The 23,987-nt window shown below is 37.6% G+C and overlaps 1 protein-coding gene across 1 annotated transcript in view; it reads right to left on the reverse strand.

The window, feature by feature from the left end:
* Positions 1-3,175: 3,175 nt before the first annotated feature.
* Positions 3,176-23,987, reverse strand: part of FUNDC1 (FUN14 domain containing 1) — a 29,809-nt gene continuing 8,997 nt past the window's right edge. Inside the window, exons 2-5 of the mRNA XM_053706500.1 lie at positions 15,115-15,271; positions 14,835-14,910; positions 6,200-6,328; positions 3,176-4,175 (exon numbers count right to left, since the gene is read on the reverse strand). Coding sequence (XP_053562475.1) covers positions 4,098-4,175; positions 6,200-6,328; positions 14,835-14,910; positions 15,115-15,271 — 440 coding nt within the window. The 3' untranslated portion in view covers positions 3,176-4,097. The remainder of the gene's footprint in view (positions 4,176-6,199; positions 6,329-14,834; positions 14,911-15,114; positions 15,272-23,987) is intronic.

The raw sequence follows: 23,987 nt of genomic DNA on the forward strand, positions 1-23,987 counted from the left end.
ATATCAAAAGATGGTATCACCAATAAAATTATTAGCATGTTATAGAATAATAATAATGCTATAAAATTATGATCTGTTACTTGTTGCGCTAAAGCTTCTAACCAAAAAGTTGAAGCTGCAGCAACATCCGCTAAAAATATAGCAGGTCTAAGAAGAATACCTGAACATAAGTAAGCTTTTCTTAGAAAGGATTCAATTTTCCTATCTAAAGGATCCTTAAATGAAGTACTATCTGCCGTAGGAATAGTAGTACATTAGCAGGAGTAGAGACAGCCCCATAACCTTAGGGATTTTTGTCCCAAAAAAACTCTAATCTGTCAGATGGCACAGGATATAATTTGCTTAAACGTCTAGGAGGAGTAAATAAATTACCCAAATTATTCCATTCCCTGGAAATTACTTCAGAAATAGCATCAGGGAGATAAAACACTTCTGGAATAACTACAGGAGATTTAAAAACCTTATTTAAACGTTTACATTTAGTATCAAGAGTACCAGAATCCTCTATTTCTAATGCAAATAACACTTCTTTAAGTAAAGAATGAATAAATTCCATCTTGAACAAATACAAAGATTTATCAGCATCAACCTCTGAGACAGAAACCTCTGAACCAGAAGAACCATTATCAGTATCAGAATGATGATGTTTATTTAAAAATTCATCTGAAAAGAGAGAAGTTTTAAAAGACTTTTATGTATACTAGAAGGAGAAACAACAGACATAGCCTTCTTAATGGATTTAAAAAATAAAATCTCTTATGTTATCAGGAACACTCTGAAAATTAGATGTTGACGGAACAGCAACAGGTAATGTAACAGTACTAAAGGAAATTTTATCTGCATTAATAAGTTTGACATGACATGCAATACAAATAACAGCTGGAGAAACAGATACCAAAAGTTTATAGCAGATACACTTAGCTTGGTAGCTCCAGCACTGTGCAGTGATTTTCCTGAAGTATCTTCTGACTCAGTTGCAACGTGGAACATCTTGCAATATGTAAAAGAAAAAAAACAACATATAAAGCAAAATTGATCAAATTCCTTAAATGACAGTTTCAGGAATGGGAAAAAAATGCCAGTGAACAAGCTTCTAGCAACCAGAAGCAATAAATAATGAGACTTAAATAATGAGGAGACAAAAATGACGCCCATATTTTTTAGCGCCAAAAAAGACGCCCACATTATTTGGCGCCTAAATGCTTTTGGCGCCAAAAATGACGCCACATCCGGAACGCCGACATTTTTGACGCAAAAAAAACGTCAAAAAATGACGCAACTTCCGGCGACACGTATGACGTCGGAAACAGAAAAAAAAATTTTGCGCCAAAAAAGTCTGCGCCAAGAATGACGCAATAAAATGAAGCATTTTCTGCCCCCGCGAGCCTAACAGCCCACAGGGAAAAAGTCAAATTTTTTAAGGTAAGAAAAAATGATTGAAACAAATGCATTTATCCCAAATATGAAACTGACTGTCTGAAAAATAAGGAATGTTGAACATTCTGAGTCAAGGCAAATAAATGTTTGAATACATATATTTAGAACTTTATAAATAAAGTGCCCAACCATAGCTTAGAGTGTCACAGAAAATAAGATTTACTTACCCCAGGACACTCATCTACATGTTTGTAGAAAGCCAAACCAGTACTGAAACGAGAATCAGCAGAGGTAATGGTATATATAAGAGTATATCGTCGATCTGAAAAGGGAGGTAAGAGATGAATCTCTACGACCGATAACAGAGAACCTATGAAATAGACCCCGTAGAAGGAGATCACTGCATTCAAATAGGCAATACTCTCCTCACATCCCTCTGACATTCACTGCACGCTGAGAGGAAAACCGGGCTCCAACTTGCTGCGGAGCGCATATCAACGTAGAATCTAGCACAAACTTACTTCACCACCTCCATCGGAGGCAAAGTTTGTAAAACTGAATTGTGGGTGTGGTGAGGGGTGTATTTATAGGCATTTTAAGGTTTGGGAAACTTTGCCCCTCCTGGTAGGAATGTATATCCCATACGTCACTAGCTCATGGACTCTTGCTAATTACATGAAAGAAATATAACATAGTAGATGAGGTTTAAAAAAGACTGAAGTCCATCTAGTTCAACCTATACAAATCTAATATACTTACAAAAAAGCTCCAGTTCTTAAATTAATCCCATTAAAAGGTGACCCATTTAACACCAGCAATCATACCCCTGAATTCTGTTTCTAGCCAGAAATGTATCCAAACCATTTTTAAATTTATCTAAAGGTATTGGCATTTACTATCTCCTTTGGTAATGAGTTCCACAATTTTATTGCTCTTCGTGAAAAAAACATTTCTGTTGCAGGAGATTAAATCTCCTTTCCTCCTACCTTAAATTGTGACCTCGTCACAAACAATGTTCTTGGAATAAACAGAGCTTCTGCCATCTGTGTATATGGGCATTGAATATATATATATATTAATCATGTCACCTCTCACGCGCCTTTTTTCTAGAGACAACAGACCCAGTTTGGCTAACCTCTCCTCATAGCTTAAATTCTCCATTCCCCTTATTAGTTTTGCGGCCCTTCTCTGAACTTTTTCTAGGTCTGCAATGTCTTTTTTTGAGATCGGTCCCCAGAACTGCACTTTATACTCAAGTCGAGGTCTTACCATGGGTTTATATAGTGACAGAATTATGCTTTCCTCCCTTGCGTCAATGCCTCTTTTAATACATGCTAGCATCTTATTAGCCGCTGCCCTGCATTGTGCACCCATCTTTAGCTTGTTATCTATTACTACTCCCAAAGCCCTTTCCTCCTCCGTTTGACAAAATCTAGTTCCATTTAAATAATACGTTGCCTGCTTATTTTCACTTCCAAAACGTAGAACCTTGCATTTTCCAGAATTAAATCTCATTTTCCATTAACCTGCCCATACTAACTTTTGCAGATCCCCTTGTAACACAAATTCATCCTGCTCTGACCTAATGACCTTACACGACAACTTTGTATCAGCTGCAAAAATAGAGATGTTGCCATTTAATCCTTGCTCCAAGTCATTAATAAAAATATTAAAAAGAACAGGGCCCAGTACTGATCCTTTATACTTTTACAGCTTAAATGTGATACATGTGAAAAGACAAAGTAAACAAACATGATAAAACCAAGTACAAAAAAAATTGCATGTCTTAGACCCAATGTAATTTTTGATTGACTTTAATAAGTGACCTTTTATGTGTATCTCAGTATATAAATATTGTGCATTGAAATGTAATATCATGGCATGACCCACAATTCTAACAAAATTCACGAAATAAAGAATGTACTCTACAGACAGATCAAAGCATACATGAAAATGAGTCCTTTATTAAGAGTCCTTTAATCATTTCACCTTTCATTTTCTTCTGTATTCCAATGTATCTTCTGCAAATAAGCTCTTTCATCATTATTAAAGTATAATTTGTATAGCCACAAATAAAAATAAGGCAGAAGAAAACTGAAAGACAAATCAATAATGGATAAAAATTGGAATATATGCCCTAGATGTTAAGCAATATAAAAGAAAAATATACAGAGTTTGTGAAAGAACACAAACACGTTAAATTACATTCTTAAACTTTATTAGTATATTTCTTTAGAATAATCTAAAGCACACAGTCATTTTTATTTTTTAAATAACATTCACCAATGGATTGATTACAGTACATGTTTTGGCACTAGACTGGAAAAAAAATATGTTTAAATAAATAAAAAAGTAACAGTAACTTACATTTAGGGCTGTTTCATGACAAATAGGCATTATACAACTAAATAAAAAGAAACAGACAGCCCCCCCCAGTGCCTTTAGAAACTAAACAAAAAGCTATTAGAATATAAAGAGCAGTGCAGAAAAAAAAAAAAAGTTTTTAACTAGTCAAATCTCAGTCCATTAATGTGTAGTAGGCTCAGACTATGCCCCACGTTCTTTATAAGCATGTCCTATTTTTTGAAAAGTGTTTACAGGGAAACCCCTTAAGAAACAAAACCGTCTTTATTATTAAGTGTCAGTTGTTTTCCGTGACCACTTCTGAGGTGTATCTTACTCAGCCTTTAAACAGGAATGAGTCCACTATTTACATCTTTCTAAGATGCAAGACCTAGTAAGAAGCCTCCAACAAATCCACTGGACACAACAATGTTCTGTTTGATAAAATCTGTGGACTGAAAAAAAAAAAAAAAAGCATATGAATTCAGGGTGGGAAAAAAAAAAACAGTTTTTTTTTTTTAACTTAAAGGGACAGTCTACTCCAGAATTGTTATTGTTTAAAAAAATAGATAAACCCTTTATTACCCATTCCTCAGTTTTGGATAACCAACACTGTTATATTAATACACCATTTACCTTGTATCTAAGCCTCTGCAGGTTACCCCATTATTTCAGTTCTTTTGAGCTTGCAGTTTAGCCAATCAGTGCTGGCTCCATGGGAGTGAGCACAATGTTATCTATATGGCACACATGAACTAGCAATGTCTAGCTGTGAAAACAGTAAAAATGCAGAGATAAGAGGCGGCCTTCAAGGGCTTAGAAATTAGCATATGAGCATGCATAAATTTAGCTATCAAGAAAGAATACCAAATGAACAAAGCAAACTAATTTGAATCATAAAAGTTTAATTTTGACTAGACTGTCCCTTTAAATAGAATATTAAAAATAAACTGCTTTTTGAGGGGGAGGGTATATCTAGTTTTCTATTACATTATAATCAAACTGTTATTCTAACTTAAATGAGGATTAGTTTGTAATTATGTAGCATGAGGCTATATATTCATAACTGTAATGTTAAAATAATTCCATGAATCCATTCACAATGTCATGCTCCCCCAGGGGTTTCTGTAAGGTTATTTTGGCCATTTGTTTCCTATCTAGAAGATATCACATATTCTTGGTAAACTGTGAATTTGTGTCTGCTGAAAGATCATGCCTCTTTTTCACAACAAAAATGTTATAGAATAAACATACAAAGTTAGAGACATTTTCTTCTTTTATGATTCAGATAGCATACAATTGTAAACACACCTTCAAGATTTACTTTTATTATCAAATTTGCTTAATTATTTTGGTATCCTTTGTTGAAGGAGCAGCAACACACTACAGGGAGCTAGCCAAACATACTGGGTGAGCCAATCACAAGAAACATATATATGCAGCCGCCAATAAGCAGCTAGCTCCCAGTAGTGCATTGCTGCTCCTGCGCCTACCTAGGTATGCTTTTAAGCAAAGGTTACCAAGAGAATGAAGCAAATAAGATTGTAGAAGTACATTGGTTGTATAACATTGCATGTTCTATGTGAATTATTTAAGTTTAATTTTCACTTTACTATCCGTTTAAATCACAATGTTCCCTTGCAATTCTATGTACACAGAAACAACCCCTTACTAAAAGCTCAATGAATAGAAGATTAGCGCAGAATAGATCTGACCATGGACCTAAGTGTGAGGAGGGAGGAACAACTAGTAAAAATTAAAGTGAAATCTATGTTACTGTTTAAATTATTAAAGGAAATTCTTATTTTTCTCCTTCAATAAAGCACAGCTGAAAAGTTGATAAAATATGAATGATTAACCTATTAAACTGGAGATAATTCACATCCTAATCATTTAATAATTATCTATGAATTTCTAACGGTATATAACTAAGTAATTTGCCGATATTACTGGAAAAATAAATCTGAAAAGTTATTCTAAAAATTGAAATGTATATGTAGAAATCAGGAGAGAGATAGAGATTAGAGATAGAGATAGAAATTAGAGATAGAGATTAGAGATAGAAATTAGAGATAGAAATTAGAGATAGAAATTAGAGATAGAAATTAGAGATAGAAATTAGAGATAGAAATTAGAGATAGAAATTAGAGATAGAAATTAGAGATAGAAATTAGAGATAGAAATTAGAGATAGAAATTAGAGATAGAAATTAGAGATAGAAATTAGAGATAGAAATTAGAGATAGAAATTAGAGATAGAAATTAGAGATAGAAATTAGAGATAGAAATTAGAGATAGAAATTAGAGATAGAAATTAGAGATAGAAATTAGAGATAGAAATTAGAGATAGAAATTAGAGATAGAAATTAGAGATAGAAATTAGAGATAGAAATTAGAGATAGAAATTAGAGATAGAAATTAGAGATAGAGAAATATTTTTGATACTATAATGATTTTAAAATAAATTATATTTTTTTTACCTCTTCAATCAAGTTGTTAATTTCAGGAGCAGCTTTGTTTGCTTGTTTTTTAATCTTTCGCTTTGCCTTGTTCACATCTTTCTCAACTCTCTTCCAATCTATTTGTACATAGCCACCATGACTTGCAATCTAAAAAGAGACAAAAGTTAAATTAAACCTAAATAACTTTATGAGAAGGCTAGGCTAACGTTACATAATTCTGTAGTAACATTAATAAGAATACTGACTGGCCCTTTAAGCAGGAAAAAAATATATATATAAAAATCAGCTTAGCATGGGGGTGTGAAAAAGGCTTAGCAGCAAAGGGGTTAAATAACTACTCTCAGTATTCCCTTATATAGCTGTACATACTTTCTTCCTAAAAAGCGAAATACATCTGTTAATCAAATTAACATACATACAATTTACTGGACTATAGATATTCTTTGAAATATAAGAAAATAAATACCCACAACATTCTCTCAAAGCTTATATGAAAAAAAGGGGGTTTAAGTACAATATTTTAGCCAAAACATGAACGCCTTCCTGCCCACATCAAGACAACCTTTATTAAATTTGGGATTTTGATCAAGCAATAGTTTTTCTCTTATTGTGCTGCACAGCAACCAACGTGTATGTTCCTGAAAGAGTTAATCAGGTTAGCCATGAATGAGTGTGCATAGTATGATTTAAATGCATGACATATTTCAGTGTATTGGAGTATGACTTATCTGATTGCCTTGGCATGGGAAAGTCAGCTGATATGCTTTGGCCAAAATATGGTGCTTTTAAAAAGCAAAAAGGGCATTTATTTTCTTGTTTGTGAAATTAGAATGAGGTTTGTCTGTGCACCCATCTATTAAAATGGGATTGTGAGCAGAGTTGCTATTCTTGTGATTCATACTAACAATTGTTGAGAAATTCAGCAAGCAATTTAAAAGGACATGAAATCCATTTTTTTCCATAATTTAGAGCATACCATTTAAACAAGTTTCCAAAATGTGCTTCACCAAATGTAAGTTTATTTCTCCCTTTGAGATGTGTAATTGGCTTATTACGCTAGGAGGCGCCTTCTCGGATTTATGTCATAAGTGTCAAAATTACTTATAGTATCCAATTGCTTCATTCTTTAGGTATCCTTCCTTGAAGGAGCAGCAATGCATACTGGGAGCTGCTCCTGAATATACCTAGGTATGATTTTTAAACAAAAGATAATACAAGTACATTGGAAAGTTGTTTAAATCTGAATGCTCTAAATCATAAAAGTTTAAATTTCGAGTTTACTATCCCTTTATTGCAGTTTGTGATATAACTTATCAAAGCAATAAATTAAGCAAAATTTACCTAAAACCTACCATAAACAAACACACAAACACCAGTATCTATTTCTTACAAGTGTTCCACATTAATTCTTATAAGACCAGTTTCCTCCCCTGGACCTATTAAATGGGTGCACCACCAAACTGAATTTATCAACCACCCGGCTAAAATTTAAGTCAGTATTCAGGTAAAATTAGCTAATATTAATTTGTGCAATACACATTGAAAAATGTTATCATTAAAAAGGGACATAAAACCCAACTTTTTTCTTTTATGATTCATATAGATTTTAAACAACTTTCCAATTTACTTCTATTATATAATTTGCTTTGGTTTTTTTGGTACTTTGTTGAAAAGCATACTTAGGTAGGCCCAAGAGCTGGGAGCTAGCTGCTGACTGGTGCTGCCTGATAAACCTTATTATTGGCTTACAGATTTGTTCAGCTACCTCCCAGTAGTTCACTGCTGCTTCTTTAATAAAGGAAACCAAGAGAATAAAGCTAAATTGATAATAAAACATAATTTATGTAAGAACTTACCTGATAAATTCATTTCTTTCATATTAGCAAGAGTCCATGAGCTAGTGACGTATGGGATATACATTCCTACCAGGAGCGGCAAAGTTTCCAAAACCTCAAAATGCCTATAAATACACCCCTCACCACACCCACAAATCAGTTTAACGAATAGCCAAGAAGTGGGGTGATAAGAAAAAAGTGCGAAAGCATAAAAAATAAGGAATTGGAATAATTGTGCTTTATACAAAAAAATCATAACCACCACAAAAAAAGGGTGGGCCTCATGGACTCTTGCTAATATGAAAGAAATGAATTTATCAGGTAAGTTCTTACATAAATTATGTTTTCTTTCATGTAATTAGCAAGAGTCCATGAGCTAGTGACGTATGGGATAATGACTACCCAAGATGTGGATCTTCCACGTAAGAGTCACTAGAGAGGGAGGGATAAAATAAAGACAGCCAATTCCGCGGAAAATAATCCACACCCAAAATAAAGTTTAAATCTTATAATGAAAAAAACTGAAATTATAAGCAGAAGAATCAAACTGAAACAGCTGCCTGAAGTACTTTTCTACCAAAAACTGCTTCAGAAGAAGAAAACACATCAAAATGGTAGAATTTAGTAAAAGTATGCAAAGAAGACCAAGTTGCTGCTTTGCAAATCTGATCAACCGAAGCTTCATTCCTAAACGCCCAGGAAGTAGAAACTGACCTAGTAGAATGAGCTGTAATCCTTTGAGGCGGAGTTTTACCCGACTCGACATAAGCATGATGAATTAAAGATTTCAACCAAGATGCCAAAGAAATGGCAGAGGCCTTCTGACCTTTCCTAGAACCGGAAAAGATAACAAATAGACTAGAAGTCTTTCGGAAATTCTTAGTAGCTTCAACATAATATTTCAAAGCTCTAACTACATCCAAAGAATGCAATGATTTCTCCTTAGAATTCTTAGGATTAGGACATAATGAAGGAACCACAATTTCTCTACTAATGTTGTTAGAATTCACAACCTTAGGTAAAAATTGAAAAGAAGTTCGCAACACCGCCTTATCCTGATGAAAAATCAGAAAAGGAGACTCACAAGAAAGAGCAGATAATTCGGAAACTCTTCTAGCAGAAGAGATGGCCAAAAGAAACAAAACTTTCCAAGAAAGTAATTTAATGTCCAATGAATGCATAGGTTCAAACGGAGGAGCTTGAAGAGCCCCCAGAACCAAATTCAAACTCCAAGGAGGAGAAATTGACTTGATGACAGGTTTTATACGAACCAAAGCTTGTACAAAACAATGAAGATTAGCAATCTTTCTGTGAAAAAGAACAGAAAGAGCAGAGATTTGTCCTTTCAAGGAACTTGCAGACAAACCTTTATCCAAACCATCCTGAAGAAACTGTAAAATTCTTGGAATTCTAAAAGAATGCCAGGAAAAATGATGAGAAAGACACCAAGAAATGTAAGTCTTCCAGACTCTATAATATATCTTCCTAGATACAGATTTATGAGCCTGTAACATAGTATTAATCACAGAGTCAGAGAAACCTCTTTGACTAAGAATCAAGCGTTCAATCTCCATACCTTTAAATTTAAGGATTTGAGATCCTGATGGAAAAAAGGACCTTGCGACAGAAGGTCTGGTCTTAACGGAAGAGTCCACGGTTGGCAAGAGGCCATCCGGACAAGATCCGCATACCAAAACCTGTGAGGCCATGCTGGAGCCACCAGCAGAACAAATGAGCATTCCTTCAGAATCTTGGAGATTACTCTTGGAAGAAGAACTAGAGGCGGAAAGATATAGGCAGGATGATACTTCCAAGGAAGTGACAATGCATCCACTGCTTCCGCTTGAGGATCCCTGGATCTGGACAGATACCTGGGAAGTTTCTTGTTTAGATGAGAAGCCATCAGATCTATTTCTGGAAGGCCCCACATTTGAACAATCTGAAGAAATACCTCTGGGTGAAGAGACCATTCGCCCGGATGTAACGTTTGGCGACTGAGATAATCCACTTCCCAATTGTCTATACCTGGGATATGAACCGCAGAAACTAGACAGGAGCTGGATTCCGCCCATACCAGAATTCGAGATACTTCTTTCATAGCCAGAGGACTGTGAGTCCCTCCTTGATGATTGATGTATGCCACAGTTGTGACATTGTCTGTCTGAAAACAAATGAACGAATCTCTCGTTAGAAGAGGCCATGACTGAAGAGCTCTGAAAATTGCACAGAGTTCCAAAATATTGATTGGTAATCTCACCTCCTGAGATTCCCAAACCCCTTGTGCTGTCAGAGACCCCCAAACAGCTCCCCAACCTGTCAGACTTGCATCTGTTGAAATTACAGTCCAGGTCGGAAGAACAAAAGAAGCCCCCTGAACTAAACGATGGTGATCTGTCCACCACGTCAGAGAGTGTCGTACAATCGGGTTTAAAGATATTAATTGAGATATCTTTGTGTAATCCCTGCACCACTGGTTCAGCATACAGAGCTGAAGAGGTCGCATGTGAAAATGAGCAAAGGGGATCGCGTCCGATGCAGCAGTCATAAGACCTAGAATTTCCATGCATAAGGCTACCGAAGGGAATGATTGTGATTGAAGGTTTCGACAAGCTGAGATCAATTTTAGACGTCTCTTGTCTGTCAAAGACAGAGTCATGGACACTGAATCTATCTGGAAACCTAAAAAGGTTACCCTTGTCTGAGGAATTAATTAACTTTTCTGTAAATTGATCCTCCAACCATGATCTTGAAGAAACAACACAAGTCGATTCGTAGGAGATTCTGCTAAATGTGAAGACTGAGCAAGTACCAAGATATCGTCCAAATAAGGAAATACCACAATACCCTGTTCTCTGATTACAGACAGAAGGGCACCGAGAACCTTTGTAAAAATCCTTGGAGCTGTTGCTAGGCCAAACGGCAGAGCCACAAACTGGTAATGCTTGTCTAGGAAAGAGAATCTCAGAAACTGATAGTGATCTGGATGAATCGGAATATGCAGATATGCATCCTGTAAATCTATTGTGGACATATAATGCCCTTGCTGAACAAAAGGCAGGATAGTCCTTATAGTTACCATTTTGAATGTTGGTATCCTTACATAACGATTCAATATTTTTAGATCCAGAACTGGTCTGAAGGAATTCTTCTTTGGTACAATGAAGAGATTTGAATAAAACCCCAGCCCCTGTTCCAGAACTGGTACTGGCATAATTACTTCAGCCAACTCTAGATCTGAAACACATTTCAGAAATGCTTGAGCCTTCGCTGGATTTACTGGGACACGGGAAAGAAAAAATCTCTTTGCAGGAGGCCTTATCTTGAAGCCAATTCTGTACCCTTCCGAAACAATGTTTTGAATCCAAAGATTGTGAATTGAATTGATCCAAATTTCTTTGAAAAATCGTAATCTGCCCCCTACCAGCTGGGCTGGAATGAGGGCCGCACCTTCATGTGGACTTGGGAGCTGGCTTTAGTTTTCTAAAAGGCTTGGATTTATTCCAGACTGGAGATGGTTTTCAAACTGATACCGCTCCTGTGGGTGAAGGATCAGGCTTTTGTTCCTTATTGTGACGAAAGGAACAAAAACGATTATTAGACCTAAATTTACCTTTAGATTTTTTATCCTGTGGTAAAAAAGTTCCTTTCCCTCCAGTAACAGTTGAGATAATAGAATCCAACTGAGAACCAAATAATTTATTACCCTGGAAAGAAAGGGAAAGCAAAGTTGACTTAGAAGACATATCAGCATTCCAAGTTTTAAGCCATAAAGCTCTTCTAGCTAAAATAGCTAGAGACATATACCTGACATCAACCCTAATGATATCAAAGATGGCATCACAAATAAAGTTATTAGCATGTTGAAGAAGATTAACAATGCTATGAGAATTATGATCTGTTACTTGTTGCGCTAAAGCTTCTAACCAAAAAGTTGAGGCTGCAGCAACATCCGCTAAAAATATAGCAGGTCTAAGAAGATTACCTGAACATAAGTAAGCTTTTCTTAGAAAGGATTCAATCTTCCTATCTAAAGGATCCTTAAAGGAAGTACTATCTGCCGTAGGAATAGTAGTACGTTTAGCAAGAGTAGAGACAGCCCCATCAACTTTAGGGATTTTGTCCCAAAATTCTAATCTGTCAGATGGCACAGGATATAATTGCTTAAAACGTTTAGAAGGAGTAAATGAATTACCCAAATTATTCCATTCCCTGGAGATTACTTCAGAAATAGCATCAGGGACAGGAAAAACTTCTGTAATAACTACAGGAGATTTAAAAACCTTATTTAAACATTTAGATTTAGTATCAAGAGGACCAGAATCCTCTATTTCTAATGCAATTCAAACTTCTTTAAGTAAAGAACGAATAAATTCCATTTTGAATAAATATGAAGATTTATCAGCATCAACCTCTGAGACAGAATCCTCTGAACCAGAGGAACCATTATCAGAATGATGATGTTCATTTAAAAATTCATCTGAAAAATTAGAAGTTTTAAAAGACCTTTTACGTTTACTAGAAGGAGGAATAACAGACATAGCCTTCTTAATGGATTTAGAAACAAAATCTCTTATGTTAACAGGAACACTCTGAGTATTAGATGTTGACGGAACAGCAACAGGTAATGTAACATTACTAAAGGAAATATTATCTGCATTAACAAGTTTGTCATGACATTCATTACAAACAACAGCTGGAGGAACAGATACCACAAGTTTACAGCAGATACACTTAACTTTGGTAGATCCAGCACCAGGCAGCGTTTTTCCAGAAGTATCTTCTGACTCAGTGTCAATCTGGGACATCTTGCAATATGTAATAGAAAAAACAACATATAAAGCAAAAATGATCAAATTCCTTAAATGACAGTTTCAGGAATGGGAAAAAATGCCAGTGAACAAGCTTCTAGCAACCAGAAGCAATAAATAATGAGACTTAAATAATGTGGAGACAATATTGACGCCCATATTTTTTTAGCGCCAAAAAAAAGACGCCCACATTATTTGGCGCCTAAATGCTTTTGGCGCCAAAAATGACGCCACATCCGGAACGCCGACACTTTTGGCGCAAAAAAACGTCAAAAAATGACGCAACTTCCGGCGACACGTATGATGCCGGAAACAGAAAAAAAAAAAATTTGCGCCAAAAAAGTCTGCGCCAAGAATGAAGCAATAAAATAAAGCATTTTCAGCCCCCGCGAGCCTAACAGCCCACAGGGAAAAAAGTCAAATTTTAAGGTAAGAAAAAAAATTGATTTATTCATATGCATTATCCCAAATATGAAACTGACTGTCTGAAATAAGGAACGTTGAACATCCTGAGTCAAGGCAAATAAATGTTTGAATACATATATTTAGAACTTTATATAAAAGTGCCCAACCATAGCTTAGAGTGTCACAGAAAATAAGACTTACTTACCCCAGGACACTCATCTACATGTAGTAGAAAGCCAAACCAGTACTGAAACGAGAATCAGTAGAGGTAATGGTATATATAAGAGTATATCGTCGATCTGAAAAGGGAGGTAAGATGAATCTCTACGACCGATAACAGAGAACCTATGAAATAGACCCCGTAGAAGGAGATCATTGAATTCAAATAGGCAATACTCTCCTCACATCCCTCTGACATTCACTGCACGCTGAGAGGAAAACCGGGCTCCAACCTGCTGCGGAGCGCATATCAACGTAGAATCTAGCACAAACTTACTTCACCACCTCCATAGGAGGCAAAGTTTGTAAAACTGATTTGTGGGTGTGGTGAGGGGTGTATTTATAGGCATTTTGAGGTTTGGGAAACTTTGCCGCTCCTGGTAGGAATGTATATCCCATACGTCACTAGCTCATGGACTCTTGCTAATTACATGAAAGAAAAGTAAATTGGAAAGTGATTTAAACGTATATGCTGTATCTGAGTAATGAAAGGCAAATTTTGGGTTTCATGTCCCTTTAAATACATTTATACTAAATTATGCAATTAATTTGTGCGTTAGATAGAAGAAAATTTTATAATATTACAAAATATTATACTGTTCCTTCCTATTTCATAATGCCACCCTGCTGGCAAAATTTTAAGTGGAAAACACTAAGACAATGACAAATTCTACATAGTACAGGTGGTCCTCCCTATAAGTATTTTTGATCAGACTCCTCACATGAAATTGGCCATGACATTGCAGAGCTGTCATACCTAAGGTGTTTACATTCATACCGGCACAAGAAACACATCACCATTCTTAGGCTCTGCACTTTCAGGTAGGCCAGAGGCAGCAGTAAAGTACACAGCACTGCAGATTTGATACTAAACGCTACCGAAGGAAACTAACAAGACATCAGTGAACCCTCCTTACAACTAAACTAAACATGTACATACAAAAAGAAAAGCGGTCTATCAGCAACAAACAGAAGCTCATTAGCTTGTTCTATGGCGATTTTCAACCCAGAAGCAGCCTCTTTTAGCCCAACTGCGCTTTTCACAGAGGAGAACTTTCCTGAAGTATATCAGTCTGATCCCGCCTAGTAAGGTCAGTCTAACCTTGTCTAAACAAAGAACATGGTAACCCAGACAATCGTTTCTGTCTTCTTTGGTCCTTGTCAGTGAGGTGCAGCCATATTCCTCTCAGCACATTGGGAAAGGAATCCATGCCTGGTTTTCCCCATCACTCTTAGGAAACCTAACTTTTGCCATCATAGAGTATATGTTTACCTTGTATAATCCTTTGCACGTATTATAGTAAGTAATACTAACATGGATTTGTAAAGAAAATATAAAAGTAAAACATTACTGGAAAATGCCATAAATGGAGTTTATATCGTTACCTGAAGAAGAAGAAAGCCACCTCCTACCGCTGTTGCTGCAAGTTTTCCAACTTTTTGGAACAGAAATCCAGCACACCTGCAAAATAGACATTTATACAAACTGCACCTTAATCCATTTTTGAATGCATTAATTTTATTTGATTATAAAAAAATGAAGCCTGACATTCTATTCAAATTATAACATACTGTAACATTAGATTTCTCTGTGTTCTCTTTTGCAATGCTTTTTTCCCCCTCTCATTTGTACATACAAAAAAAAAAAAAAAAACACGATTCTCACCAGCCAGTGACTCCACCCATTATGATTTGTGTAGCCACAGAATATTTTTCTGTAAGAGGCCCAGAGTTCCGTCCAAACACCCGACTCCACCAATGGTGACGTCTTGCATATTCTGTAATATCCAAAATTTCATAGGACTCATCTTCACTGTTTGTCTCTTTAAAATAAAACCAACATTTACATTACCAGTCAAATACAGTATATATGATTAGATACTGTAAAGGAAACAAATTTAGGTACATTTTTAAAATGTCAAATCTTCTAGAGCAGTGTTTCTCAACCCCAGCCCTCAAATACCCCTAAAGGGTCAGATTTTAATGATATCTTAATTAGAGCACAGGTGAAATTGTCAGCTGATCAGTAACCAGTTATTAACCTGCTCACTCACATCCGCAGATTATTTCATCTTTGCTCTAGTTCAGATATTGTGAAAATCTGACCTGTTAGTTGTACTTAAGGACTGGAGTTAAACACTGTTCTAGAGCAACTACCATTCACTGAATAGTGACAGGAAGTCTGTTACCTGCCCACACAGAACAGAATGTAACTCGAGATCTTAAAGGGACATTAAACACTAAATAAATGCTGGATTGAATGAGGCATTCAAAACAAAGATTAGTATGAGAACAACATGTAGATATTTTTTTAAAGTTTCATTAGCTGTTTAAATAATGACAAAATACGTGTAAAGTTTTAGTGTCTATAAAACAATGGGAGCTGCCATGTTGAAACTTAGGTTACCTTCTCTGCTGTGGCCAATTAGGGACAGTTATAAATCGGTCACTAGAGTGTGCAGCCAATGGCTGTGTGGAATAGAACAGTGTTATGAAATTCTATTTCTAGCATGAACTGAAAAGCTCACAATTTCAAAATGGAATTACAGGAAAAGGGGACAAAATAAATAATGAAAGTATAAAGCAGAGATTTAAATTGACAGTGTAAAATTGGTTTACCCTTAATGTGTTTCCACTTACATTTGAAACTTGGCACAAGTTATAACAAGTATGGGAAATTGTTCATTTCGTATATGAAACAGAGGTGTCTGCTAGTTGAAAGCACAACCCAATACAATGGGAAAACAGACCTCTATCTTACCTAATTATTTACACAAAGTCATCTGTATCTTTAGTCTCAATGTTAAATAATTTTTCATTGCTCTAAGCATTGATCTTAACATATTTGTACCTCTCTAGCATTTCCTTTGTTAAAAGGGACATTATACACTCATTTTTTCTTTGCATGAATGTTTTGTAGATGATCCATTTATGTAGCCCATAAAGTTGTTTTGTGTTTTTTTTTTTAAAATGTATAGTTTAGCTTATTTTTAAATAACATTGCTCTGATTTTCAGACTCCTAACCAAGCCCCAAAGTTTTAGGAGAATACCGTCAGATACCTACTCCAGCTTGCTCCTGTTTGTGTAAAGGGTCTTTTCATTTGCAAAAGGGGGGAGTGTCTTATTTCCCACTTGCAGTGGACTTTCCAGCAACCTTTTCAACAGAGCTAAACTGAGAGCTTCTAAGTAAGTTTTTAAAGGGACACTGAAAGCAAAAGAACGTTAAAAAAACAATACACTTATTAATGTACTGTCTGTTTAAATTGTTTACTGTTTTGCCACAATGATTATTCAATCTTATTATTTTCCAAACCCCCTCCGGGTGTACCAATTCACAGCGTCCTATCCTGGATGACAAACCAGGTATTAATGTGGTCGACTTTTTCTGCAATGCGCGTGCGCAAACTTCAGAATAGATAGAGCGGGTGTGCTGCTTTCAATACAGGGAAACAGTGAGTGGCGTATCTGCATTGAAAAGGTGAGTGCTGTGCGTTAGTATAGTGTGTCTATTAGAATACTTCAGGCAGCATCTGCTTCACTAAACAAATTGCGCATGCGCTAGATGACAAACAAGAAGATTAATTATATTCATAGAATAGGGATCCTATTAGCGGATTATAACGGCAATTGTACAACCTATATTAGTGGGTTGTCTGGACTGACGTCATTAGAAGAAAATAAAAATAGATTTTATATATTGTACACTCATCGTTGGACAATAAAAGTAGGGGCATTTTATAACTTTATTCATTAGCAAACCATTTTCATATTCGTAATCCTTTAAACAGTTTTATACTGGATTTTTATATCAGTATCTGTGCATCTTATTCTTTATAGTAGTGTCTATTGCATGCAGTTGTATGAAAATGGGTGTATACTGTCCCTTCAAGAGCACTATTTCATCTTAACCTTCTTGTCTACATAGTTTTCTTGTTACCAATAAGATGGAAACCTCAAAAAAAAAATTATTTTGTGATTCAGACAGAGCATACAATTTAAAACAAAAGTTTACATTTTACATTGTTTATCAGATTTGTTTTGTTCCCAATGTATTCTTTGTTGAAAATACCTGTCTGGAACACTACATGGCAGAAAATAGTGCTGCCATTTAGTTCTCCTGTAATAGATAATATTCTTGCAAAACTGTTGTCATCTAGTGCTTCAGATACATGCATGCTTCCTGCTTTTCAACAAAAGATACCAATAGAACAATAAAAAATGATAAATAGAAGAAAATTAGAGAGTTGTTAAAAATTGCATGCTCTACTGGAATCATTAAAAGATTAATGTGGGGTTTCGTATCCCTTTAAGTACAGACATAATCAGTATAGGTGAGGATACAAAAAGGCAAACTCAGCTATTTCAAGTGACAAAATAAAAAATAAAAGGGGCTATTTGTCAATAGTTTAACCCCATCGCTACTGGGAATTTCAGAGAAAAACTTGCTCAAAATACTGAAGAATTATTTTGCTATCACTCCATTTAATTTTAAACAGAATAGAGCCTTGTTTTTTTTATTTACCTATCTAAACTATATATTTATAGCCGCCAAATGCAATCATATTACAAAAATTGTTAACTTTTTCACAATCTGGGTTTCTCTCTGAAATGATTTACACACAACTACTGGAATCAAAAGACAAATTGTTATAAAAGGTTCTCTGGGGTCCCCTTTTTTCAGAAATAGCAGACATGCATGGCTTTGCAATTAGAAGGCTGCTAATTGCAGCTGTGCACCACAATATTGAAATTCCCGACAGTAAAGGGGTTAATCAGTTAGCTGATAGAGTAATAGTATTTTAATACAGGGATTACCCTCCCACCTGACACTTCCCAAACACTCTCTCCCCCCCACACTCCTGGCCACCATTTTAAGTACTGGCAGACAGTCTGTCAGTATAAAGTTTTAGGGGTTTTTTTTTTTAACCCCTTCATGACGGTACAATAGTTTCCGATGTAAACACTATTAGTAAAAATTAAATCGCACCAGCGTCGATGCAATCACATGATTTCAAGACCAGGATAAGGATCATGGGAAATGGTCTACACTGCTAGGCAAAACCCCCAGGCTGATCCTTGTCTTTGTCAAAGGGGAAGCAGCAGGACGCCATATATGGCAGGACGGGGTGTTAAACCCCAGCAATGTTAGGACAGCATGGAACATCCTAAAGGCATGAACTTTTTATCTGTGTGATTACCTTTTATCTAAGCCTTTGCAGATTGCCCTCTTATCTCAGTCTTTTGACAGACATTCATTTTAGCCAATCAGTACTGACTCTTAAATAACTCCATGGGAGTGAGCACAATGTTATCTATATGGCACACATAAACTAGCTCTGTCTAACTGTGAAAACGGTCAAAATTAACTTAGATAGGAAGTGGTTAACAGTTTAGAGATCAGTTTGAATCTTCCTACGTTTAGCTTGCAGCAAAGAATACCAAGAGAACAAAGCAAATTTTATGATAAAAGTAAATTGGAAAGTTGATTAAAATTGCATGCCCTATCTGAATCATGAAAGTTTAATTTTGACTAGACTGTCCCTTTAATTTTATTTATTTTCTGCAATATAGGATCCCCCATACCCTCCCACCTCCCTAACTTTCCCCGTTCTAATGGTGGCAGCTGTCTGTCAGTACCCAGTTTATAGGTGTTTTTTGTGTGTGTGTAAATTTATTATTGTTTTTCTGTAGTGTAGAAGTCTCCCTCCCTACCCACGATCATTATGTTGAGCCTCCCACACCCTGATTCCCCATTTTTCTGGTGCGTACCATCCCCTGCCACAATTTTTTTTTCTGTTGGTTGGGGCCACGCCTTCCACCGCTGTGCTGCCCACCGACCTCCCAAACCTCCCACCTGCACAAACGGATGAATGCTACAGACCATGCTTTAAAGTGATGGTAATTTCTGACAAACTGCTCCACATATTTCTAAAGGTCTTATCCTAACTAGCATATCGATATGCTTTTTTTTTTATTAATCAACATACTGAATTATTTCACTTTTATAACCCTCTCTCTAAGATTTTTGAAGATCCTTCTTTGAGTGGCATCTGTTCTAGCCAATCACAGCCTCACCACGCGCCCCATGAAAAAGTCTATCTGCACGCTCCCGTACTCAGAACGCTGACAGAGTACGGGAGCGTGCAGATAGACTTTTTCATGGGGCGCGTGGTGAGGCTGTTATTGAAATGCACATGCGCTACAACTTACACTATTTGCACAATATAATAAATTAATTAGCTGCTTCGCTAACAGTAAACAGTGCATCTGTTTAAAGCAAACAGTCAATCATTTCCTTTTTTATAGTGCGCAAATAGCGTAAGTTGTAGCACATTCGCATTTCAACAACATGTCAGCGTTCCAAGCACAGGAGCGTAGACTTTCATGAGGCTGTGATTGGCTAGTCACTCAAAGAAGGATATTCAAAAATCTTAGAGAGAGGCTGGATTCAATACGGTAACAGAGCGGTAATAAAAAAGCATATCGATATGCTAGTTAGGATAAGACCTTTAGAAATATGTGGAGCAGTTTGTCAGAAATTACCATCACTTTAAAGCACCAAAATAACATTGGAAATGGAAAAATGATATTCAACTGAAAGTAAACAAAGAAATCAAATTAAAACTAAAAACAAATATTACAATTTTCTTTGAAGATAAAAAATAAATTAACATCTTTAATGGGAGGGTGCACTGTCTTGTAAATTTAAAGGGACAGTCAACACCAGAATTTGTTGTTGTTTTAAAAGATAGATAATCCCTTAATTACCTGTTCCCCAGTTTTGCACAACCAAACCAACAGTTATAATACACATTTTACCTCTGTGATTACCTTGTAATTAAGCCTCTGCAGACCGCCCCCTTATTTCAGTTCTTTTGACAGACTTGCATTTTAGCCAATCAGTGCTCATGTGCTTGAGCTCAATGTTATCTATACGAAACACATGAACTAACAGCCTCTAGTGGTGAAAAACTGTCAAATGCAGAGGCGGTCTTCAAGGTCTAAGAAATTAGCATATGAACCTCCTAGGTTTAGCGTTCAACTAAGAATACCAAAAGAACAAAGCAAAATTGGTGATAAAAGTAAATTGGAAAGTTGTTTAAAATTGCATGTTCTATTTGAATCATGAAAGGTTTTTTGGACTTGACTGTCCCTTTAATCAGAGGGGAGGCCCACCGCCTAAGACTTTAAAAACCCCTGCATTACAGTCACTTAAGATAAGGCCTCAAGATAAAATTAGATCATTATCAATTTATCCCCCCCCCCCCCACCCGAAAGATACATATGAAATAAGTTTATATTATTTAAATGTATATCCTATAGAAATTTACAAAATGTGATAGAGAATATAAATTACTTTTTTTTTTTACACATCTTATGCACAGTAGTTTTTTAGAAAAGACAGAACATGGCAATGGTGCAACAGTGTGACAGTGAAGCATAAATCTTGTTACATGACAAAAACCTCGTTTTTACAGAGGCCATCATTCTAATGGTAGTCAGGTTCCATATGTGCCTTTGGTATAACAGCAATAATAGAAGTAAGACGGCCATCAAATTGTAATGCGAGTCTGGCCCACCAGGGTATCTGAGTATCCAGGCAGCACAGACCCCAAGGGGTCCCTGCAATTAAGGGGTCATGTGCCTCCCTACGTGAGGTGGTTGGAGTGAGAGATCCCCTGTATATCCATCGGAGGGGTCTCCCAAAGTCCAGCCCTGGCTGGTGGTTGTGGGGGGGGGGGGGGGGTTCTAGAACTTCTCCTGGGAGTGGGTTCAGTGTTATAGTCTGTGGTGATGGGGGAAATAGGGAAGGGGGAAGGTAGTCCTCGTAGGCACCTCTATCTCTAGAGGGATCAATCTATCTAAACAGGTTTGCAAGCCCAATAGGCGTCCCACAGTTCCCATGTCATACAAAAGTCTGTCAGTCGGTTCTGTTCTCTAGATACATAATTTTCCATATTTTTGATATAGTTAATGTTGTCTATCACTCCTTGCCACCTAGGGGGTTGTGGTTTTTTCAAGTTTCTGGCAATGGTTAGTGTGGTAGCTGTGAGGATGGTGATTAGGAGGTTACGTTTGGGTCGTGGGACGGTGTCTATCCCTAGATGTAGAATTGCCAGCGCAGGAGGAAGGGCTTCCACCAGGTCCAGGTCTCTGCACAATGCCGAGACCCTGTCCCAAAGGCCACTCAGCACCGGACAGGTCCACCAGATGTGGAGTGGAGTACCCCGTTCTCCACAGTTCCTCCAGCACAATGGAGAGTGGTCAGGATATAGTTTTTGGAGTTTAGTAGGAACGAGGTGCCATCTCGTAAGGATTTTGAAGTGCAACTCATATAGGGTAACACAATGTACAGATTTCTTGGTCTGACTTACGGCTTTTTCCCACATCTCCAGTGAGTATGTTTGCTGGAGGTCTCTCTCCCAGGCCTCCATGTGGATTGTTTTAGAGGAGCTATCCTCTTCCATTAAACACTTATAGTATACCGAGAGGGGTTTATACATTTGGAGATTCGCTCTCCACCGTACTTCCCAGGGAGACAGGCCTCGGAGTTGGTCCTCCAGGAACCCCCATGATTTCATTAGGGATCTCACTCGGAGTAAATTAAAGTGGAACTTTGAGCTCAGTGTGGGAGAGGACAGCCTGGCTAAGTGAGTCTTCAGCTGACCATTTTCATAGAAGTCTTGTAAAGACCCTATTTCCATGGAAGGCCATGAGCCGGTGTGACCATCCGGAAGCCCCAGGAGGAGTCCCCGGACAGAGTGAACGGGGGAGGGGTGGGGGGCTATGAGCCTGTTGTGTTTCAGTTTCAACCAGCTCTCCTGGCATCCTTTTACTATGGTATTGGAGATACAGATTTTTAATCGCCAATGTGGAGGGAGCCAGAGGAGGTCCTCTAAGTTCACATATGCTGGCAATGAGGCTTGTTCTAGTTCTCTCCATCTATTTTCGGGAAGATTACTGCTCCACGCCGAGACGTGAGATATCATTGCAGCTTCATGGTACTTTCTTACATTAGGGAGGCCAATACCGCCTCTATCAATGGGGGCTTGGAGGATGTGGGCCGCAACTCGTGGCCTCTTATTTTGCCAGGTATAGGCATTGAAAAGGGCCTGAAACTTGCGGGTCAGGGATGTGGGGATCGGGATAGGTATGCAGCGAAATAAATACGTAAGCTTGGGAGGTACCATCATTTTAAGAGCTGCCACTCTGCCGAGCCACGAGATCTCACTGAATCGTTTGGAGTTAAGGTCCAGGGTAATCTCTTTCAGCAGGTTCTCATAGTTCTCTTTGATAGTCAGGGATTTAGAATGGGATAAGAAAATCCCCAGGTGTCGTATCCCTCTGATGGACCATTTGAAAGCGTAGTGAAGTTGGATCTTCTGTTTATCTTCAGAGGGAATATTTATTGAGTAAGCCTCTGTCTTATTAACATTGATGTTATAATATGACAGTTCACCAAATCTTTCGAGTAGACTAAACAGGGGGGGGAGGGAGTCTAGAGGCTCTGATAGGAAGACTGTTAGGTCGTCTGCAAACAGGGCCAATTTCTGAATGGTATCATGTAGCTGAAGTCCCTGAATCGCTGGGCATTTCCTGATTGCTGTCCCGAGAGGTTCTATTGCCAAGACAAACAGGAGGGGTGACAGGGGGCAACCCTGTCTAGTCCCATTTCCTATCGTCACAGGCGTGGAGCAGAACCCCAAGCCCCTAACCACCACGGTAGGAGAGGAGTATAATGCCTTGATGGCTTTAACATATGAGTCCGGTAGGCCGAATGCCATGAGGGTTTGAAACAGATAATCCCACCTCACCCTGTCAAACGCCTTCTCGGCGTCGAGCGACAGGGTGAGCAAGGGGAGACCCAGGTCAGCCGTCTCTGCATATATGTTTAGAAGGCGTCGAGTGTTATCGGAGCCTTGTCTGTTTAGTACAAAGCCCACCTGGTCTAAGTGGACCAGAGCTTGTAGATGGTCATTTAGCCTATTGGCTAAGATTTTGGCGTAGATTTTAGCATCTACATTGATGAGAGGAATGGGCCTGTAGCTTGAGCATAACGTGGTGTCCTTGCCCTCCTTGGGTATCGTAATAATGTTAGCCTCTAGTAATTCTGGCCTAAAACTGCCGTATTGAGCCACGTTCACGAAGAAACGGAGCAGGAGTGGAGATAACACTGGGCTAAGGGCTTGGTAAAAGGAGGCTGTGTATCCGTCTGGGCCCGGCGCCTTGTGGGGGGATAGGCTGGCTATGGCCACCTTAACCTCCTCTAATGTAAATTGGCTGGCCAGGGAGGCCCTAGCTTCATCTGATAATGTGGGTAAATTTAACCCTTCAAGGAAGTTAGAAATATCTGTAGGGCTAGCCCTGTTTGTCTTCTCAGAGGTTGCAATGTTGTAGAGGGAGGAGTAGTATGCTGCGAAAGCATCTCCTATGTCTTTGGGTGAGTGCACTAGGCCTTTTTGGGTACTGATGGATGCTATTCTACTCTGCTGCGTGCGCTTCCTGAGTTTGTTCTCCAGCAAACTGTCTGCCTTATT

The sequence above is a fragment of the Bombina bombina genome, chromosome 3 (genome assembly GCF_027579735.1).
Source record: "Bombina bombina isolate aBomBom1 chromosome 3, aBomBom1.pri, whole genome shotgun sequence".
NCBI lineage: Eukaryota > Metazoa > Chordata > Amphibia > Anura > Bombinatoridae > Bombina > Bombina bombina.